Genomic DNA, 23987 nt, shown 5'->3' on the forward strand with positions numbered 1-23987 from the left:
TAAATAGACCGAACTGGAATTTTACGACAAATATCTTCTCGATCTCTTTCCTTTTTTTTACTTCGCCTTTTGTTTGTTGCCGTGCCCCAGAACGTTAGCTAAAATCTGTAATTTCAATATTACTTCTATACTTTATATAGTTTATATTTATATGATTTATCTATTTAGTTTTTATATATTATGCTCACCCCTTACATTATCTCGATACACACATTTTTTGCGTAAGGGTTAAACTTAAAAAATAAATCACGCAAACTAGTCAATGATGACCCTCCATGGATTCACCTATATAAGCCACAGTTACAGTTGCAAAAATAAGAGCGTGAATATTGCTTGTAAATAATCCAAGTAACATGACGGGTATAGGAACAATCCTCATGGGTACTAGAGAAACAAGAACAAGAACTAGTAATTCATCAGCTAACGTTGCATTCATCTTGAACAAATCCCAACTGTCTAAATTTACACTAGAGTCTTTTGCTTATAAAAGAGACCCACATAAAAGGAAAATTTCAACAAATGTAATGTATAAATTAAACTTCTTCAGTTGTGGGATCTCCATCCATCATCACTATATTGCATTCGTCTAATGCTGCCCTTGTTCAAATATGCAGATACATAGATACAAAAATCTAGAAATGAACTTTTCCATCGCACATGAAAATATCCACCCTTTGCAAATATAATTGGTATAATTGGTACCTAACTCGAAGCTGACTCAAATATTCATGTACATCATAAACATGCTTAAGTAGGTTCATTTACAAAATATGTTCCAAAAGCTGTGTCTAACATATCCAAAAAATCACCTGTTAACATATATGCCCTCCAAAAATCTGCTGTCATGTATGCTCCCCAAAAATCTGTCAGTCTTTTATGTCCAAAAAATGTTCTCAAAGTTTTATCCGCTAGCTGTTACACGAACAATAACACGTCTACCAACTCCTGTGCAAAAAACAAAGAAAAAAACAAATTGTGGTCAGGTTTCTTTTAATATCAATAGTAGGAACCACTGAAGCCTGCAAAAACTTCAATGCCAAATATGAATCAATAAATAAAAAACAAAAACCAACAACTAAATGACAATATAAGTTTAAACTATACAAAAATCCTTAACGTTTACGCACACCTAAGTCATGCCATATATCCCAACCAACTAATAATGAGGACATTTATTTTCTCTTTTTTTTTTTTTTTGGTTGTGAATTGTAATTATCGAAATTGAACCTCAAAAACTAAAATAAATTAAAAATGTATCAACTATATTGGGCAAGGTTTTACCCCCACAAGCTCCACATCATCAACGGCTCAACGATCTTTTCGTTTCCTCACAATTGCCTTCGCCGGTCTCGTCTTACCTGAAATTCAAAGGGATCACACATTACTTGAATGCACGCATTCCCTATGCTTAATTTAATTATCAGAAAATGTTTGATTTGAGTACGATCATCACTTAAAGCACACAACATCATATGCAAGTCCTGTGACATTCTATTAAGGTAAATGATAAACAGTTTACATAGCATGGAGGTGCACTGCCTAAATAATAAAATATAATGCAAACTAAGCAGAAGATTGTTAATCTGAACAATCTGATGAACATGTAGCAGTTAAGAAAGATGCCTTCCTAGCTATGCAAATAATTACTTTATCATTATGAAAATAGAAGACTATGACATATAATGACATAGTAATAATTCCTTTATGAGTTTTATATGTCTTTTATAATTATGCGCAGTCTATGGATAGCTTCCATGTTTCCATAAATCATGTTATTTACCGTCGCCGGTCCCACAACCAGGGGGATGTATGTCAGTGCGAAGTGATCTTCGCAACCCATGTACCGGCACTATATTCTCACCCTGTATCTGTTCGATTTGTGCAGCCGGTTCGTCAGGGTTAGGAAGTGAAGGGTCCTGGGTGGGCTCAGCTTGAACTACAGGTGGTGTCGGTCGGCCAGGGGTGGGTACAAATATACAGCCACCGTCGTGGGCAGAGTCGGCAAACAATGGGGGAGACAGCCGAGTGGGTGGTGGGGACCGAGGGCCAGCTTGGGCACAGGATGTGTGTTCTGCACTATTCTCATGGCCAGGGGGGTGGGATGGCTGGGCAGCAGCGTCAGACGTGCATCGCGATGACCCGACACCATCCATGTACATGCCCCAGTCGCCCTCCAACGCCTCATCATCTGCAGAAAAACAGTTGCATTTATTAAGATAACCACATTGAGTCATAAAATGTCTTACTATTTGCAGCGTAGATATGATTCAATGGCATTTGACCCTTTAAACTCGCTTAATTTGGGTGCATGAGACCTCTCATATACACACTCACATGCACACAACCAATCATCCAAAATGAAGTCTCATGGTTGCTTGAATTTCCGGTCCAATGTTCTTACTCTGAATTCTGATTGAATGCTTTTCCATTTGCAATGGCAGTATCATATTTTGCCCCAAGCTAGAGAAAATGGGCAAATGCCCATTCCAAAAAAACAATTTAGCATTTTGCCGTCTTTCCCAAATTAATTAGGGAAATACCCCTCTTTTTAAACTCGATTTTCTCTAAAACAAAGTTAAGCCCTATAGTGACATTTGTAAGGATCCTATAGTGAGTTTTTAAGGAACTATAGTGGCATTTTATAATCCAATCTCCATAAAGTCGAGTTACATGCAATTTTTTTCTCTTTTTGTTACCTATAATTCAACTTCATGGAAATCGGATTACAAAACGCCACTATAGGTCCTTAAAACGCCACTATAGGTCCTTAAAACGTCACTATAAAATCCTAAAAAACGTCACTATAGAGCTTAACTTGATTTTCAAAAAATCGAATTTAAACAGAGGGGCATTTCCTAATTAATTTGGAAAATACGGTAAAATGCTAGATTGTTTTTTTGAAAGGGGCAAAAGCCAATTTTTTCATACAATAATTATTTCAACTTCAACAATAACATTTAAGAAATGAAGTTGGCGTTTTAGGATGGAAAAATTTTCTAACTGAGACTGGAGAAATATTACTTCCACTATCAATTATTACAAAATGTTCATAAATATCAGTTTTCACAAAGACACCCATGATTTTTTTTTCTTTATTTCAACACTCTGTATTCATTCAACTGAGAATGGAAGACAACAAAGTCCAAAAACAAAGGTAGAGCAGACCTGAAAACACATAGCAGTTACAAAGCTGATACTATAACAATAAAACATTGTTTCTAACAGAAGATTCAAAATGTGAAGTGTAACCAAGGGCGAAGTGAATACGGTGTAAACCCTATTGTAAAGTGTAAACCCAACATCAGACAAGGGCCAAATGCGTAAGCAATCGCTTGACCCGCACCTAGTGCATGTCGTTCATAGAATCCAATAACTATTGTCTAGTGTAAACCCTTCCCAATAAAACTAATACTCACGCCACCTAGACGAGTTACGTATAAACCTTGTTTTGTTGGTAAAATCTAATAAAACTTTGTTTTTAATTCATCATTGGCATATTAAATTAACTATAATAATAAAATTTATAAAACAAAACCTTTGAAATACAAAGTCCAGCTTTGTTTAGTTGTTTATACTCTATCATTGTTATTACTATTTTTTAAACTCTAATTTTATGAACGTCATAGTGTGATCACAACTTTGAATTTCCTCATATAATGCTAATTTTATGTTCATGGTCGCGTAGCAATATTTTTAAAAGGAATTACATTGGCATCCATAGTGCTCTGTGCTTTATACGATGAAAAAATGATTTTGCTGGACTTTTGTTTTCATACATAAGCATAATATATTAGCATTGATGTGTATATGTTAAAAGTGGATAATAGTATTGTGATTGTAGTTGATAAGGAATGAATGAAACAAGTTTGCATGTCTTACATTTCAATACATATATATATCGCTTGGAAGAAAAAAGTGCTTATTCCCATTGGTTAATTTTTATGATAATTGCAGAACATTGTAACGCTACTAATTATACCATAATTATGAGAAGGAAGTGAAAATTAACACTAAAAACATGTTACCAAACAATATATACTTTGCTACTATAATATGTCCTCTAAATAAATTACAACTGAAAGTAGTAGAAGTTAAAGTCAGTAAGAATTGAAGGTATTAGAGTTGGAAGTTACCCAAGACATCGTCATCCTCGTGACCACGTCCATGACCTCCACTGTATGCACGACCTCCACTGTGTCCACGCCCTCTAGACCCACGACCTCCCCCACCACGGCCTGTGGCCTGTGTGCTCGCCTCAGTCACCGTGGCACGCGCATTCTCCAATGCCGCTCGGCTCATCTCTCCGACAAGATCCAGCGTCCTCTTCAGGTGGTTGTACACTGCGGAGTTTGGTTCGCATTGCAATAGTAATTCCACAGTGGACTCAACCTGCGAAATAAAGGAGTCCCATTTAAACTTCTTTCTTTAGTTTTGTGTTGTGCAACACTAGGCCTTTAAGTCCAAAGCACTAAATCTGTTTTATCTTTAATTTTTTTTTAACAAATAATTTATATATATATAATTTTTATTGTCCCCCAAATAGGTTGTGGTTGAAATTATATACTATTAATATTTAATGAGACTAACACGAACCAAATTTGGGGTTATGCATACCCGTGAAAAAAGCATTGCGATCTATAAGATATTGAAAGAGCTAATCCTACTTGCAATTATCATTTTTACAATATTCCAAGGTATCGCACACTATTGCAATGTCTTTAAAAAGTAGATGAAGAAACAAGAGAAAAGACAATCTTAAGGAACCAGAGAAGGCTTTACTTGTTTGATGAGAGCATTAACATTTTCTTTGCATATTATTGCCAAAGGTCATGTCAATAATTTAGTAAGATACTATATAAGATGGTCTTTCACCAAGAATTATAGTGTTCGATCAAATGCGAGTTTGAATTTGCTTGAGTCTTCAGAGTTGTATCATCTTATGCTTGCCCCACTAAAATGAGACTATAAAAGTGAATGAAAAGGTTTATGTTAGTTTATTTCAAAGTGCAAATCATGCAATGTTATGCGATTATTAAGTATTCTACCGACTGCTGAGTCATACACTGATTAGTATTTTTTATATAACGAATTTGGCATAACCTAATTATATGATATCAAAATCTGTAGAAAAAGAATCCCTTAATTACTTTTCTTCTATTTGATGAGCAATATATGAATTGTATAAAATGGGTACCAGACAAGAGAACCCTTCTAGTCTATGGACCTACTAACATAAGTCGTAAAAAGAATATATAATAGGTTGGAGTAAAAGTAGACATTGCAATGGAACCCAATGTTATAAAATGTGCAACAAAGTTTGCAGTATAAAGTATTTGGCTAGTTCCTTTTTTAAATATTTGTCTAGTCTTTTTAAAGAATCAGAGGTACAAACAATATCATTATTACATTTGTTTTCCTAAATAAATGTAAATTAACTAATAATGGGTTGGGCCCTAACTATGAGGAACAGGGCTGGCCATAATCCCAATCGTGTTGCAATATCATATTCTCTTTGTCTATGGACCAAACCCAAATTTATGATAATCCATAGATGTGCTAAACCCAACCCGGTTATACTAATTCAATGAGACTGCTCCACTTATATTTTCTAAAATAGCTTACTTTTGTGACCATACCATGCCTCAAACAATCTCAGTTTTAGGGCAAATTTCATATGGAAAACTAAGTGGGGTGATATTACAACAACCACATCAATGAGCTCCTAGCTAGGAAAAAGCCAATGATTAATTATTAAATTCTATCATGAGTACTAATTTAAAATGCAACTTTGATTCACTGTTATTTGACCAAATATAAGTGTAGTAAATTAACATGACCAAGTAACTTACCACTACACACTCTTGGTGTGATGGTCACTCCACAAATTTACTACACTTAAAGGTGAAAGGCAACCTTAAGGTGCCAAAAGAAGGGGGAAAAAAGATTAGGTTACTTTCTTCCTCTTCTCTCTCTCAAGAACTTTTTTAGGAAGCCCATTATGAAAAAAAAAAATCCTACAATTCTGTGTAATTCAATCAACTTTTGCAAGATATGGACTGGGTTTTCCGAGGAAAACACCAAGCTAGCTAGGGACGGTACTTTAAAGTATCCATAACTAATTGGTACTCAGTACCGCATGTTCAAAAACAATTTGGCAAACCTAAAAATAAATAAATATACCCTAATGAATATGAAAATGTTCTCTAAAATGAATATCAAAATATTGATCCAATGACTCCACTCATAAAAAAATTCTCATAATGCATGCAGCAACACACATATATTGTCAATCCATAAAAGAAGCATCGAATTGTTGCCTTACCATTATTTCCCAATACGCCGAGTCGCGTGTAATGTACCGTCTCGTCGTCTTTCGGTACGACTCCATGTAAGCAGCAAGGTATGTCGTGTCCCCATCCAATGCCGGTGCATCAACAATATGTTCCTCTCTATGGGCCCATCGGTCAATGTAGACAGCATGCTCTTGCACCCAATCCTTATCTAGTTTACCTTGGAGGGAGATTTTGTGGAGATGAACGGACGTATCAACAATATCCGGTGGCACTTGCTTCATCCCGAACTGACGAAAGACACGTTCCGGATGATGATCCTCTACTATCCAAAAATAGATCAATGGCACATCGGCCCTCCATATTTGTCGGCCGGCAGTGCAATATGGGGGCAACAACTCTAGGACATCGCTGTAGGGCTCCCAGACAACCTGCATAAATGGTCAACAATAAGATGCCTGCCAACAATAAGAGAAGCTCAGAGTGCTACCAGTGTGGCAGCCACATAATAAAAAGCTATGATGCTTGAATAAGAAAATATGATCAAGGAGAGAATTACTTATTAATTATGGCTGTCACCTTATACCTATGTATGATTTGAGTTCTTTCTTAGATAGAGTTGTTATTTCATGTCATCGAAAACATTTTCTTATCTGTATACGTATTCCTTTATTGGCTCGAGCTATAACTTGCCATCAGTAATCTGTCTACAATTATAGCATGCATGCTTACTTTTTATGTATCATTGAATTTCCAATAATTTTATATTTCTGGTCATGAATCATGAACTGCATGAATGTGGTTCCCCACTAATTATCTCTAAGTTTGGCAAAGATTTGTTTGTCGGAAAAAGGGAAGGTGACTTGAGAAAATCCTGATATATAATTTACACTCTCAGACATTGATTCACAATCAAAATTAAACGTAATTCTACCATCAGGAGAATTTCTTATAGTGCTGGATTTATGAGTTAACATATTATTCTTTGCACTTCAATTAGAACAAACAGTATCACTCGACGATCATATGTGGACAACGTGAAGCACGATAGAACAAACAGTATCAATTGTGACATGAAGCGGTAGAATACCTGGTGTGCCCGTATACTCGACAGTGACGCACGATACGCAACTAGCACATGTGTCGCATGCTCTGTCGTGCTCTTCGGCCCCTTCCATCTAGTAAACATATAATTTCAAACAATGCTCATTAGTTATCATCCAAATAATAGATTCCAAATAATTATCATGCAAATATTCATGCCACTGTAGTACATTTTCAGTGTACTTGGGTTGCCTATTCTTTAATAAAAAGTTCTAAAGTTATATATCAAAAAAATAAAAAATAAAAAATATCATGCTAAATTTGGAACTTTTCTTCTCTAGAATGAAAGACAGAAAAAGAGTGGCTCCTTTATTACTACAAGCATGGTGTAATATCTTTTTTTCTTTTCAATCTTGGATTCCCATTGGGTGCACCTATAACTTACCAGTTTAAAAAAATAAAAATAAAAACAAGTCAAAATCAATGAGGGACTTATTGTTTTGTAAGAAAGACTTATTGAAAGTCCTAGATTGAAATGAAAGGGGATACTATACTTCCTCCTCAATAAATACCTCTCCATCAAGAATTTCAAACATGAATACATTGTTTAGTTTTTGCAAGGGCCTGACATTGTTTAGTTTTTAATGTTGGGCTAGCTTATGTGTAAACCTAACATATGCATGATATATATATATATATATATATATTAGATTGTTACTTATCAAAAAAATAATATACAAGGTTTTCTTTTGTAAGAGAATAAAAATATTTAGTAATTAAAAAAGGGGCCAAAACTAATCAAACTGCTCAAAACCAGGAAGCGGTTTGACTGGTTTTGAGCCCTTCCAATTTTTTCCTGGTTTTTTAATGTGGACCATACCAGTCTAGGTCCCAGTTCACTGGTCTCTAGTCCACTGGCCGCTCTGGTCTGCTTTAAAAATTTAAGCTCCTTCAACTTTGCATTGTTGGATAAGTGAATATGGTGCTTTACTCAGGGAAATGACCAATTGTGGAGATGCCTTCTGAGAATTAAATACGAGCAAGATTCCCAGTGGACTATAGACGGAGTAGAATTTCCACACGGAGTGGGACTGTGGAAAGGAATAAGAGCAGGTTTTGGGAGTCCTATAAATTTATTAGATTTCAAATTGGGGATGGCATGATGGTGAGGGTATATGGCCTGATGCATGGTGCGGGAACAAGTCTTTTAATTGGTTAGTTTACGTTAGTTTATGATCCTTTCCAAATTGCAGCTAACAAACATGCTAGGGTTAGTGATTATTTGGATGTTAGGGGTAAAGTAGTGCATTAGTACCCTATCTATGTTAGGCAATTGCAGGATTGGGAATTATTGTCTCCCTGCCCTGTTTGATTTACTGTATTCTCAATGGGTTCAGCTTTGGACGGAAGACAGCATATTGGAAACTAGATAGAAATGGTGACTAACTCCATGTGAATGTATCTTCAATTTCTTGAATTTTCTTTACCCTTTTCATTTGTAACATTTTGATTCGACAATGGAACCCCACAATCACAAAACCAACTTGTGATTAGGGAATATGGGTCGTTCACGGTGGTGGATAAAGTTGGGATTTGGATAATTTGGTTGGGGTTGGTCTGGTATTTGTCCTTCACCGGGTAGTAGAGCAATTATAGAAATTGTGGATCATTATAGAGAAATTGGAGAAATTGTCACATTGAATACTATTTTATATTATTTATTGACAAAATATAAATTCTCCAATGACATAACCGTACATAATTTCATTTAGTATAATTACTTTCTAGTAAGAGTTTTAGCATGATACCAAAATTTATTTCTCAAAAGAATGTAGTCAAAAAAATTTCTTTGGACTGAATTCATTCTACCAAAGTTTAAAATCTATTTGCAGTTGTCTCCTCAAATGCTGCATTAGAAGCTAAAAAAGGCAGATTGAACCTATGGCATTAGTAAGCATCTCATGACCATGGACCCTTTTAGGACAAGAGGCCAGTCCCTAAGCTAATAGAGGCAATTTTGATTTGAAACAGGCCTATAGCTTCATTAACATATCAAAGTTACCATCAACCCAAAAAAAAAAAAAAATCAAAGTTACCAGAACTTCCATTACCTTCATAACCATTTACTTGGCAATGTATGCAACTACCAATCCACATAAAATGTTTATGCTACACATCAAAAGTGATACCAAATAATTCATGAGGTCTTTAACCTTTAGACTAAACAACAATGACATACGGCAGAAAAATATTCTACCACCCAATCTAGAGACTGAGATAAAGGAATGCCAAGAATAACAATCATCGATGGAAATGCTAAGAGGATTTAAATTAATTTCTAAGCTCTTACTAACCCACCGTGATGCATATTGGTTAGCCAAGTCCTACAATTAGTGCCAAGGAGCTCTTGACTCATGTACATCTCATATATCAATTTATGTATATTCTATGATGAATGATTTTTGAAAACCAAAAAACCAATACTTCATTTCTAAACACAATTATCAAAAATACATTAGATTGAAATTTGAAGGAGGAATATTAAACCCAAACCATCTGAGAAGTGAAAACCCAAGGTTATCTATGATATCCAACCATCATTATGGGTTTCCACCACTTATTTTACTAAAAATTAGAAAGATCTAGACATAGAGAGATTCTTGACTTAGGGATTTGTTGAAAGTATATGATTTAATCTCTTCTATCTTCTTCTGTATTAGAGGTGTGATATACATGTAATATATACTTATTTGTCTTACCATATAAAAATAGTTAAGCATAGGGTAAAGTTAAGTTATGGCCCTGATTCTATTTTTTTTTTTTTATAATTTCATAGTTGGAGTGGGGGATTTGAACCCTGGATGTCTACGTCGGAAACACTAGGAGGTGCCAATTAAAATACAAGGCTCTTGCCTAGGTTATGGCCCTAATTATCTTGCAAATTCAGAACTACTACCAGGCAGAAAAGGACATTGGCCAAAACAACTATGCTTTAGCATTGCCAATACATTTTAGCATTTCTAATATTAACTAAATGTAGTAAGATATTGGAATTTAAATTGGAATCAGACTAACCAAAATAATAATAATGCAAATATAATGATTGACATAAGGTGAAGAAATTTGTCTTTCGCAAAGTAGCATGCTTTAATCATAGAAGCAACATAGTCTTACAAATATACGTAGGCACCACAAATCATACCAAACATTTATTGAAAAAAAATAAGAGTACTTGACAATTGTATCAAACTACTCAAATAACATACCGATTGGCAAGGGGACCTGCCTCCACTGGCGGTAGTGGCAACCTCATAACAGGGCATATCAATGGGAACCTCGAATACGCCCACAGCTGCACCAACATCACTGCTCCACCAATCTGCTTCGCCTTCGACTCCGATGCCTTGCATAAGTGCCTGTACAACCAGGCTAATGCTCCACTACCCCAACTGTACCTCTTCGCGTTGCTAATTGGGTTTAGGAACTGTAGAGGCAGCACCGACACCCGGTCTGCTGACTTATCCATAAACAAAATCGTCCCCAACCGATCGAGTATGTGATAGCGCGCATGTTGCTGCACCACCTCATCAGTAGCATCCGCAGCTAGGGGCCCACTAAATAGTGCATCCAGCCACGTGAATCTGAGCCTCGCCCCAGCAAGGATAGAGGTGTTCTCATGGGGATGCGGTATCGGGTCTGGTGGACGATGACCCAATAACTCAAGACACAACGTAGGCCAATCCATCTTCACAGCCCCAGTAATTGGCAACCCATCAACAGGAACCCCTAGCATCACCTCAATATCTTGTAAGGTGATGCTCATCTCTCCATGCGGTAGGTGGAATGTGTGCGTCTCCGGACGCCAACGCTCAACTAGTGCTGTGATCAACGCATGATCCACTTCCAAGTTTGGGACCTTGAATAACCCTTCAAAACCCGCCTCAGTTATGTACCGAGCAATCCGTGGGTCAAGCCCATGCTCGGGTAACTTGCAACTTCGGCGTCTGCAGTTTAGCACGCCTGGCACTACCTGCACACGAAAGAGCATTGTCTTAGGATAGTGCACACGAAATAACTATAACAATGCTACATAATAATAATATGCAAGAAACAGTAGGCTAACTAGTTAGTCCCGAACATTTTGCAAAACGTTAGTTACAATGTTAATTGCTTATTCGCTCTACCTCAATAGCAGATAGGATCAAATTCAACATCAATGACATTGTTTAAAATTAGCACTAAGGTGATGGGCATCATGTTTTGAAATGAATGAACAAAGTGCCTCACTATGTCAAATGGAGTAGGGAATTAGGAATCAAGGTCGTTAGTTGTCTTATGTGTAGCCACGCGTAATTGTGTGTGCATGTTTGGAAAAAAGAATAGTAGCGGATTCAATTATTTATTGATTACTATAGCTTCTAAATGACATGTACTGACTTTGGACATGTACTGACTTTGAACATTTCTGCTCCACACAATGTTCTTGATTATTTATGCTTCATGCCATTTTCTCTTTGGATTAAATACAATTCTGCGTAAACCAAAACATTCTACCATGTCCAACGTCTATTTGCTAAGAATCAAAGAACCCTACAAAAATAAAATTAAATGATTTCGACATGTCCAAAGTTCAGTACAACTACACACCTGACCGGCTGGTGTCTCCTAAAGCAGCGTGGATCGATGAACCGGCTGCCGCGTCAACTGTGTACCAACCGTCGGTCCAGGATCCACATTTCCCACTTGTTGCATATCTGACACGCATGCAATCATGTTAGACACGTAAACACAGACAAGTAAACACAGGCAAGTAATAGTGAAGAAAAGCTTGGCTTTTGCAAGTAAACACAGGCAAGTAATTGAATGTTCTACAACAAACTCACAGAAACAAATACAGAGAGACAGAGTGAAAGAGAGATTTCACAGAAAATTGAAAACATATAATTGCTAAACTGAATTATACATCATGCATCTATATACACTGATTTTCAATCGATTTAATCATATCAAGGAAGAGTTAAAGTAAAACACTAAAATATAAACAACCTAACGTTCATGGCTGCAAGGCATAAACATAAAAGACACATAGTTGCAAATTGTATAAGCAACCTAACCAACCAACCAAGTTGAGATTCAATGTCTAAATCAAACAAAGTAAACCAACAAATGAACAAAGCATAATGCAAACCAAACAATCAATTAAGCACCACAAAAAACACCATTCTAGAACACTAAAACATAGCTCTAAAATTAAAAGGTACCCAATTACCAATTACCCCTAAACAAGCCCTGCCACCCATGAGTACTAGAATTTCCCTTCTTTAATCGAAGTGTAAACTTCCTTCCTTTTGCTTTTGCTTGTTCCCATACTTGACATCACACTCTAAAAGAAATTTTATTTAATAAAGCAAGAACTGAAAAGGGTTCATTGTAACTTAGTGGCTACTGAGGTGTGTTTTCAACAAAAAAAGGGGGAGACAAACATGGAAATAGGTAAAGGTTCCATTAGAGACTCTACTGCAATGGACATCTCACTCACAAGCACAGCTTTCGAGGCAACTAATAATAGTCAAATTAATATTGAGCTTTATTAAATGGATTAAACAACTGTGAGACCTATACCATCAAATGATGGTGTGTGCGTAGTTATGTGTCAAATGAACACTGAATTGGTGACCATAACAGTCCAAGACCTTTGCTTTCTTCTCTTTTGGGTTTTGTTCCTTCATTTGTTTTTATGAAGTCGATTATTTTTTCTCTTAGAAGTCAATTATATTTTTATTGGTCAAGTCTTGGTCGTAAATTAGGTTATTAGTAATTCATTTCTTTTCTTCAAATCAAGCAGATTTTTTAAAATCAATAGTTGGCTTTCCTAAGTCAACTAGAAATAGGGTCAAGGTAGTTAAAGGCGAAAGGAAACCTTAAGGTGCCAAGGTGCCAAGGCCTTATATGGCCCGATGCCCTAAGGTGTGAGGCGACAAGGCCTTTGGTGCAGCCAAGGCCAGCCCATTCCAGAAGACCTAGAATTTACCAAATAGTCTTCATTCTGGGAGAACTTAATTAAAAGCATTCCAACAGTGAAAAACATAAAACAAACAATCAAATAAGTGTCAAGTCAATTCAACTTTAGATCGACCAACGAAGGTCCCAAGATAACTCTTCATCATCTAAAATTCCCAAATTAAAAGGTCTTTAAAGAAAACTGCAATCAAATAACAGTACATTCAAGTTTAGACTAAGGAAGGTCCCGATAGAACTCTTCATCATCTGAAACATCCCAATAGACTAAGCCAATTACATTCCCATCACTGACTCGTACGTTTTTAATTTCTTATCATTTTTCATCTTTGACTGTTCTCATCTGATTCACCCATGGTAATGCCTTCTAATTGTTTAATCAATTGGCTTATTCAATTGGTTAAAAAAGAGCTCTCAATCTTGTGCTGTTACAAAAGACTTAACAACTAACTAGTTAAAAAAAAGGAAATTCAGCAACCTGTTACAAAAACTACAAAGCAGCATTTCACATTTACAAGCTTAGATGCTCCTGCATCAAAAACTGCTATCGATAATCTTATTGCAAAATGTTTACAGTTTACAAACAGACATGGAAATTTGTGACTCAGCTGGTTAAGTGGGGTCACATGTCAAGTGTGATGCACGCACGTGTGCCACTTTTTTGTTAATATAACACCAACACATACAGCAGGACATTGTAGCAAGGTTATAAAATTGGGGAGTCATTAACGAATTTCGAAAGCATGGAGGACATTGTAATCAGAGTAAAAGTTTAGGATCGAACAGTGTAATTTATCCTAACAAAAATTTTTCTTTTCACAGCTACTCAATCCCTACACTAGCATGGTGGTATTATCAAAGATTTTCCAGGATGGAATCATCAAGGCATCTCATTCTGATAAGAAATACCAGGATAGTGAGCCTACCATTGTTGTTGCTAATCCTTTCAATTCCGATGATGGGTACAGATGGCGTAAATATGGGCAGAAGGTGGTTAAGCTACTACAAATGTACATGTGTGGGTTGTAATGTCAGAAAATGGGTTGAGCAATCTCCTGCCAGAGAAATGCCTAAAATTAAGTACGAAGGCAAACATAATCATGAAATGCCTAACAAGCTTGCAAAAGAAATTAGTGATTCGCAATATCTGGCCGGAAATATGAACATTCTAAGTCACAATTGGAAACAAAAAGTGACTGTGAGGAGGAAGGTGTTGCAGAAACAAGAAGTTAATTCCGACACACAGAAATCAATACCCTAGGGAAATAAGTATAGTAGGCCAAACCACCAAAAAAATAAATAAATAAACAAAGCCCTAGGTCCTTCAGAAGCACCCTAGAGGATGTACTATTTCCATTCCCAAAAGCCACCACAAATCTCAATGCTCCCTAACCTAACCCAACCTATTATGAAAGGATTGGGTGACCCTAAAAGGCCACTAAGGCCACTAACTTCCCTTTTCAACCCCAAATGTAATAGATGATAATAATAATAATTCGATGTACTTAGTCAACAAACATAACCCACAGAAGCTGCTAATCTGACACAAGACAGGAGCTTGAACGGGCTTTAATACCAAATTTGATGTAGCCTTTTTAGGAATTTCAACACTAAACTAGATTCTTGATAACATATTGATTGTGTTGATGACTGTTTGGTATTTAAACAATAAAAAGAACATCAAATAAACAAAGATAAAACATTGGGCAATCACACGTAGGCTTTCCTAAGCACTCACATTTAGGTACGAGATAGCAATTGCGATTGAAAAAAGTTGGAATGTTCATTATATAGGCTACTTCTAAATCCTTTCTTACAAAGGCTAGGAATACTAATAACCAAAAAAATAAAAAATAAAAAAAAGTACTTAAACTTCTAAGACAATTCTAGTCTCTTAAGACAATCAATTATGCATCTGTACACAAAATGTAAGTGACTTTCAACTGATGTGGTAAGTAAGTTTATATGTTCCCATATGATATTACAAGGATAATGACATGAAAAAAAAAAAAAATTACAAACCAAAACTTAGATGTTGAATAAAAACAATATGGCACAGTTACAGCCGTAAGCAGAGTAAATGGCGGCAAAGGTTTTAGGATGTCCATGGTCTGTGTGTAGATATATGCGTGCATATCCATTATACACACATTATATCTATTATAATAATAACTAAACAGAGTGGAAGCTTGTAAAAGCCAGTAACTTTGAAGCTTGTAAAACCAATAGCTTCTCAATTCAACATCATTCAGCATTGAATTAAAAAGAAATTTTCCCTAATTCAAAATCATGACATAACTTGTGACATACTTTCTGGAAAAAATAGAGATTGATTTGATACACTTTCAAACTATATGAATTACAAACCAATTTCCCCTAACAATGAACACCGTTGTCATGCTAACTGTATTTTACAGGAATTTCTGCCCTAGATGTGCGTCATAAAACACTTCAAAACCAAACCCACTTCAAAACCAAACCCAACAAAGCTAAAACAGCAACAATAATTATGAATACAGATACACAACAATCTAACAGCGAAAAACTTAGGAAGCCACACTCAAATCAGATTACATGCAAAGGGAAAAAATTACAAATTTGAACTCAGCATTTACAAATTACCTTAATACGTTTGTAATCCTTTAACTCCGAAGACAGATTGGGTTGAGCTTCGGCTGTGGTGAGATTGAATAAGTCTGGGTATGGGTATGGGTATGGGTATGGGTATGGGTTTCGATTCAACTTCGGAAAGGGTCTACTGAACGGTTTGGTTTGGGTGCGGGTAGAAACAGGAGAATCTGACGGTGGCCAGTGACGGTGGCTACTGAACAGACTGGCGGTGGCTTAGAATCGGACTGAGGAAGGGAGAGAGACTGTAGACTGCAGAGGAAGGAAGCCAAACAGTTTTAGAGACGTTACATTTAAAAACTGGTTCATATTACGCACATAACTCGATTTCCAAATTAACGAGTTCCAAACAGTAACGCGGGAATATTTTATTGCCCAAAAGCCAAGGTGGAACACCAGCGTGGCAAGAACCTGCCCTCAACTCGGTTTCTCAATAATCGAGTTACTTAAGTAACTCGCCGCTAGGGATATCGAGTATCCAAACAGGGGCACGCCCCTATATAGTTTCGAAACAGGGGTATTATGCCAAATATGTTTCCCAGAAAGGGCAAAGGGCCAGAATCCTCTGTTAATAGGAGTCAAAAGATGGCTACCGATAACTTGGCCCAGTGAGCCCACTCTTGTAGTACATTTGGGCCTATAACTATCTTGGATTTTATCATACGATGGGCTTTAGAGAAGTGGATACTAACCGTTTGGGGAACCGTAAGATGGTCTAATTATTTTCATGTTTTGATGATGGAAAATTAAATTTCATGGAACTCCTTTTTTTTTTTTTTTTAGCAAACTAATACCCCTAAACTTGAAGAAGGTATACCATGTTAGCAGTATCAAAATCTAATAAGTGTGAGATATGTTAGCAAAAATTAACTAACCCACTAACAATTGAAAGACATGTGTTAGTGGGTAGTTATTTTTGCATATATATCTCCCGTTTATTGGATTTTGATACAAATGACATGATATCATTTGATACAAAATACTTTTTCCTAAGCTTGTGGACCATGTAGCTTAACTGGTTAACACTAGGATTGTACAAACTAGTACCAGAGCCGACAAGACTGACCGGCACTGATGTAGCCGCACCGCTAGTGGGATTGACTGACTGAGCTGAGGCCGGCTAGTGGAGGGCGAGAGGCAATCTGACACTGGAGCGATGAAGCCAACGGAATTGAAACCTGAAACCAAAATCTCCTGAACCGACCTATATATATATATATATATATATATATAACAGTGTGTTTACTGTAGGAAGTAGCAACAGTTAAAAAAAATAAATAAATAAAAAAAAATAAAAACTAAATGTTGTCGTTTTGTGCTAGGTCAAGCGAGCCTACTATATATTCTTTCTTTTCCTCCTCTCACCTAACTCTTCTCTCTTGCCTCACGGTTCTCAATTCTCACTCTCATTGTCTCACCGCTCACTAGACAACAAACACCACATCAGGAAGTGATTATAATAATAATTCTTTTTATGGGTAACATAGAAATGGTTTGTGGCTTTTGTGTTAGTCTGTAGAGAAATCCAAAGCATAAAGTTTGATTGCTTTGACTTTTTGATTGTGTACTGTTAGTGAATTTATGGTTCGTTTGGATTGAGGGAGAGGGAGGGAGAATAGGGTAGATTTAGCACAAAATTAGCTTATTTTTATCTAACTCTACTCTACTCCCTCCACTCCCCCTCCTCCATCCAAACAGGCCATTAGTGTGTTTAGGTACTTTGGTTGCTGAGGATATAACGCAGAAAAGGGGATGGTTTTGGGATTGCTTCTATCTTTGTACTGAAGAAGAAAACAATGCAATAATATGTTTCACAAGGTGCTATTGAAAAGTTTTTTTTTTTTTTTTTTAGGGTACTGTTTCTCTCTCACCTCGCGCTCTTAACTTAAGTTCTTGAGCTATCTGACAATGTGAATATTTTTCTAAGACTCTAAGTCCACCTCAACTTCAATTGTTACTCTGTTGGACATTTTGTTTAGATGAACTATTGGACATTGAACAGGTTAATTGCTAAAAAAATTAGAGTTTGACTTTGACAGCCTACTTTGACAGCTTAATAAATAAATAAAAGTTCGTATTTGCTTGAAGTTTTGAACAGGTTGGTGTATTGATATTTGGCTTGAACATTTTGTATTTTCTTAAAGTCTTGAATAATTTTAAACCAATCAAACTGACCACAAAAAAAGGCACTGCAATAGGTCGGAAAACCGACCTTAGGTGGTGTGCATCGGTTCTAACTATGAGAAAACCGATTTCTATCGGCTCGGTAATAAATTTGGAAAAAAATCGAACCGACCGAACGTGCACACCCCTGGTTGACACTTTTTGATATTTCCTAGACATCATTTTTTTTTTAAAAAAAAAAAGAAAAAAAGAAGAAGAAACTCGTGGCCCCAAATTCATAATATAAACTAGCCGCATCACACGTACTCTGCACGTGCAATGAGGCTTTTTTTGTTTTTTTATTTTAAGTTTAATGTAATTTCTTAATTTGAATTTATCTATTGTTAGTAAGTTTACACAAGAAAGAATTTTTAAGAAATTAAAATTTAGGATTTGAAATAAAGTAAATTGCTGGTTTAGTATGTGCTAGTTTTTAGGGGAAAAAATGTATTAAATGTACATGAAATATATTTAAATAAAAAGTGTTAATTTTTAGGAAAAAAGTTTTTTTTTTTTTTTTTAATTTTGTTGAATTAAAATTTTAACCCTATTTTTTATTTTTTAAGAATAAGAATTAGGACATTTTTGACATTTTCTAATGTCATAACTAACTTTCTGAATTCTCTTAATAAAGATAAAAATAACACTAGAATGATAAGTAGAGCACTTCACTATTTTTGTAATGTGTCACTTATTAACATGGGGGCCCATGGAAAAAAGAGAGTTGATACGATAGAGCCCAAGCCAGTATCGTGACAGCCCATTTAATGGTGGACATTGTTAAGTTCAAAACGTTGTAGCCGAAGGATAACATATGGACGGCCCAAGATTAATGTCTGGACGTCCACTGGCCCACCAATTTTCCAAAAACCATATAACTCAACCAAAGCCTATATGTGTCTCATTCAATGTTTGAAATTTTGGATTAGGGAAATTGGGTTGAGAGAGGAGGCGAATGGTGGCAGGATATGCTACAGTACAATGAGGACATTTGTAGTTTGGCAACACTAGATGGGGACTTTTTGTACAGTCCACATAGTTGGGCCTATTCCTAAAATTAAATTGGGCCATTCACATTATTTGTAAATCGTAAATGGTGCATGATGATGCAAAGAAAATCAGTTGGCTGAATGCTTCGGGCTTCAATGGGCTAGTGATTGCTTGGGAGGCTTGAAAAGAAAAAGACACAAGATCAAAGGTGACCGGGATAAATCGGCCAAGAACCCTCTGATGCTTAAGTTAGGTTTTTTTTTTTTTTTTTTGGGAACGTTAGAATTCCAACTTTGGGAGTAGTGAGAACTTACTTCCATTTGATGTGGATGAGTCCTTATATAGTGAGCTTTGAAGTGGTTACTTGTTTTGTAACTTCCCCAATATTTGTGGAAGTTAGAAGGTTCAAACTTAATTTCCACAACTGCTATAGAAGTTAGAATGTTCAATCTTATCTTCTCCAATTGCCATTGGAAGTTAAGTACTTAGTAGGAAATTATAGCGATGAACAAGGATCTTGCTCATGTTTCAAAATAGTAGCACGTGGTCCGATTCACAAGCTTTTGTAAATAAATCCATTTCTGGAAATTTCCCAAGTGTTGGGGGTTGTCTAAGTGCTTTCTTGATGGACGACCCTCATGCCCATGGACGACTTTCCTACGAGGGACAACCTTCTTATGTTAGGATAACCTTTCTAATCTAGACGACTCTTATGGACGAATTGGAGTTAGTCAATTTTTTAGTTCACCATCAGTGCCTTTGTGCTTTGGTTGCCAAAATTGTAGGATCGTAAATGGGTAGGAAGGATTTATATCAAACTATTAAAAATTATACATTTAAGCTATAAAAGAAGAAGGGAAGGCATAATAAGCCGACTAGGGTGCTAACCATGACTAATAAGCTAGCATTGCCTTTGAATTGATCCAAATCACATCTCATATCATCTTTCTCATCCTTATAAGTTCACTTAGTCCTAACACATCATGTCTTGCCTAACTTGAGTTTTATCTATCTTGAATGGTGGATGAATAGGATTCTCTAAAGTTCAAGTGAAATTTGAGAGAATATATTTCACATTTAAGATTTTCTTTTTCTTTTAAAAAAAGATTTTATTTATTATATCTTACAGTATATATGGATCTATATTATTAGAAATTTTAAATGATGTTGCACGTATACACCTTTATGATGAGTTTGGTTGGGGTGAGAATGTAGATGATAAAAAATGGGGAAAGGAAAAGGAGAGGAAAGAAAATTAGGGGTGAATGAAGTTTTCCATCTAAACCCACCATTTTATTCCTTCGAAATTGAAAAGAAAAGAGGAAAGAAGATGGCATTGGGAAAAAAGTACAAAATTATATGCACATTTCCATTTTTCTACTTTTAATAGTAAAGCCATAATAGTAATTTACTCTATATTCTTCAACTTTTCCATCATTTCAACCAAATACATATGGTGTAAAACAAATTATTTTTCATCTCCAATTTTTCAACCAAACAGAGTCTTAGATTTGTAACATTTAATGTAATCCATAAAATAAATCCATTTTAAATTTAGATGATCCTTTTTTGAGATAGATAAAAAATGGGACACCTATGTTCCTATTTTGTCATACTCCATTGTACCCCCTTCTCACCGCATGCATGCACACACTTAACTTAGATATAATACTTTAGATCGATGTAGTACATTAGGTTCTCCAATTGAATTCAAATATTTGATTATATTAACCAATAAGACATAAATAATGTTATATTTTTTAAGTACAATTAAATTTAAAACAACTTAATAATTGAATTTAATTGAAGAATCTAATGTCGTACACTTAAGGATCTGTATTTAAGTTTTATCATTTTGTATTATCTGCATAGTGGGGTGTCAAGTAGGTATCTTCCCTTGTTACATGCACAAAATCCTAGTACAGTGTTCTTATTATAAAGGAATAGTCCCTTGCAACTTCCAAGACTGCTAAGATCCAGAGATTGGTGATACCATTGGAGGCTCAGTTGAGTGTGAACTTCTTAGCCTGAGAAGTTCCAAAGATAGGTATATAATCCACGCTAGCTTTCCACACATGGTCAATGTGTTCCCAAGTTCAAAGCATGTTATTTCTGAACTTGTTGACATAATAATTAGATTCCCAGAAGCCGATCAACCTCCAAAGATATCACAGGTTTCTTCTGAGATCTTGAATTTCTAATACCCATTCTTTCAAAACTCAAAATTCTACACTGCTTCATATACTTCCATTCAAGCAACTCCTTTGGCTTATTGCAGTTTGCTAATATGTTGGATATGCTAATGCAATTCTTTGTTCTTATTGTCTCACTGGACACCTCACTTCTCCAATGTGCTGCTTGATAAGCTACTAGCTGCCTAACCTAGCTATTATTTGACTAGTTTCTGGTTTGGTTCTGAATTAAATCTGTTCCAAATTAGCAAGCTTGATTCAAAAGCACCGGCTGTACGTGATTATGGGTTTGCTTGCTGTACTCGTGTTTCTGCTAATTTTTGCAAATTGTGGATTTCCTGCAGTTGCGCGAGGGATTTCAAATTTCACTACTGATCTTGATTTTTCTTCTTCCAAGGTTTCTTACAATTTCACTTCAGAAGAAAAGAGAGGTGTGCCAACAGGAGCTAATCCTCTGCATAACAAGTAGAGAGAGAAAGACTAGAGAGATGTTGAGCTTTCCTCACAGTTAGGGTTAAGGGAATCTTTGATTTCTATTGTTTGTTTTTGGATGTTGCTTGTGAACATGTATTCAAGATACAAGAAATGGAAAAATAATTGATTCTTTTGTGGGGTCTGACATATTCTTGCATGAGTTGTCTCTTGGTTTGTTAACCTAAATTGAATGTTTGGCATGCCTATATGGCTATGATAAGTTTGTTTTGTTAGTTTTACATAATTATGGTTTAATGATCAATGAAGAAATTGTATGCCAGTGCCATTATGCACTGCTTCATCACTCACTAGCATTTAGTGAACTTACGAACATATACATAGCATAGCATCTAACAATAATAGTTCTAAATATTATTACCTACTGTACCTCTAGATGACTTATCAGAGTCATCAGACCACCACCACAACTCCTTCATGTTATGCTACTCGATTTTCTTGTTTGGTTTTTAAGGGGAATTAAAATTCACTTAATTATCCTCTTACAATCTATAATTCTCCATGACTTTAATACTTTCATATATTCAATAAGAATGTATATATAGAATGTGAACCTGGTAATTAATTACTTACGCTCTAATATAATCTTGGTTTCTCCTAATCACAATCTTGGCTAAAATATATGTTCTCGATGCTCTTAATTGCTTTTGTAATATGCCAAATAGATGGGGCAACTTCAAATTTTATCACCATGCATGCTTGCATTTTCAATTTTATTTTATTTTTAAAAAATGCTCATCACATGTTTTTCATTTTTTTAATAAGAGAAAGAAACAAGTCTTGACAATTGACATAACGTTACGTAGATGACACTTCCCATTTTTTTTTTTTTTTTTTGGAGAACGCAGGAAAAGAGCATGTGATGTACAAAACTATAGTATACTTAATCCTGATATTGTTTAAACCTATTTCGAGATTTCAACTATTGGATAAGAAATAATAATTAATTACTTTTGTACCACGCGTGAGACATTTATATATAATTCTGCTTTTGATAAGTTTTTGTATAAATTTTTTTTTTTGTTGCATGAGAGCAGGCGAGCTGCTTTGTTGCTTCCATTTCCATACGTGTCAAATTGGGTTTGGGGATGGTCTATATGTTCTCTTTTGTTGTCTCATTTGCTTGTTAGGCCTGGTTATCTTTTATTGTCTGGCCTCCTAAACGGTAAAACCACCAACACCCCCTTCTTCCCTTCTTAAAAAAAGTTTGATGGCCTCACACTTCCTTTATAAACTTAGCTACACACTATGTGTACTAAATATGAATATTTTTCAAAATTTTGGACACTTGATACGAAAGTGTTTACATTATTTATATAAAGTATACACACTATATATATTAAGTGTGAAACAATACACTATGTATATCGAAACTGCTTGAGGTGGTAAGTTGTTTTTGTTAAATAATAAAGTAGTGTTAGTGGTGAGCTCATATGAGAATCAATAATAACCAATTAACTAAGCATATGTGAACCTTTTTGTGAAAACTATTGTGTCTATAACCTTGCTCGTTTTATACCATTGCAAAAGGCAAATGTTTTGCAGCCATCCGCTGTGACTAGCTATGGTGGGCGAGGAATCAATTGGTTTCGGAGGAAAAGTCTCTAGCTTCAATCTAACTTTGTAGAGGCTAATGTTTGATCAACTGGGCTGAAGCTAAAGCTGCTAGGTTTGTAGTCTCCGACTCTCCAAAGCCCATAAGCTTGGTTTTTATGGCTTTTCCCCTCGGGTTGGAAATGGTCTGGGCCCATCCAGGCCATTGTAGCCCTTTTGTTTTCCTTTTAATGAGAGTTTATGCAGCAGTTTCTCATTAAAAAGTAACAAATTCATCTCTTACATTTTAGCACAATGACACTTTCTATTAATTAACTCCCTTTCATATCCTTCTCCTCAAATAACTCTATTAGTTTGTGTGGGTTTTAGTTAGCTCAATTGATAAAGTCTCTTGTGGTTTAATAAGAGATCTAAAATTCACTTCCTGCTTACACAAAAAATAATTGGTGTCTTGGTCTGATGATAAATAGCAACTATTAGGAGCAGATGCTATAGATTGAAACTTTCTCTCAAAAAAAAAAAAAAACTTTATTAGTTTGCTGATTTCCCACTAAATCAAAAAGGAATTAAAAAAAAAAAAAAAAAATCTTCCCTCTTATTCCAATTTCCTCTACCA

At 35.6% G+C, this 23987-nt stretch overlaps 1 protein-coding gene across 1 annotated transcript; it reads right to left on the reverse strand.

The window, feature by feature from the left end:
* Positions 1-1289: 1289 nt before the first annotated feature.
* On the reverse strand, positions 1290-12107 carry LOC126689901 (serine/threonine-protein phosphatase 7 long form homolog). Its single transcript, XM_050385065.1, has 7 exons — positions 12051-12107; positions 10601-11364; positions 7381-7468; positions 6323-6721; positions 4134-4389; positions 1781-2188; positions 1290-1358 (listed from the first exon to the last, which is right to left on the reverse strand). The coding sequence occupies exons 1-7, from the start codon at positions 12105-12107 to the stop codon at positions 1309-1311; spliced, it is 2022 nt and encodes a 673-aa protein (XP_050241022.1). The 3' UTR covers positions 1290-1308.
* Between the last annotated feature and the right edge of the window lie 11880 nt (positions 12108-23987).

The sequence above is a fragment of the Quercus robur genome, chromosome 6 (assembly GCF_932294415.1).
Source record: "Quercus robur chromosome 6, dhQueRobu3.1, whole genome shotgun sequence".
In the NCBI taxonomy this organism is placed as follows: Eukaryota; Viridiplantae; Streptophyta; class Magnoliopsida; order Fagales; family Fagaceae; genus Quercus; species Quercus robur.

Excerpts from the sequence above, each read along its gene's own strand:
- LOC126689901 (XM_050385065.1), bottom strand. The coding sequence starts at position 12,107 with ATGATTGCATGCGTGTCAGATATGCAACAAGTGGGAAATGTGGATCCT. Across the intron at positions 6,722-7,380 it reads CGAGTATACGGGCACACCAG|GTTGTCTGGGAGCCCTACAG; the intron begins GTATTCTACCGC and ends CCATTTATGCAG. Across the intron at positions 2,189-4,133 it reads CGAGGATGACGATGTCTTGG|ATGATGAGGCGTTGGAGGGC; the intron begins GTAACTTCCAAC and ends GTTTTTCTGCAG.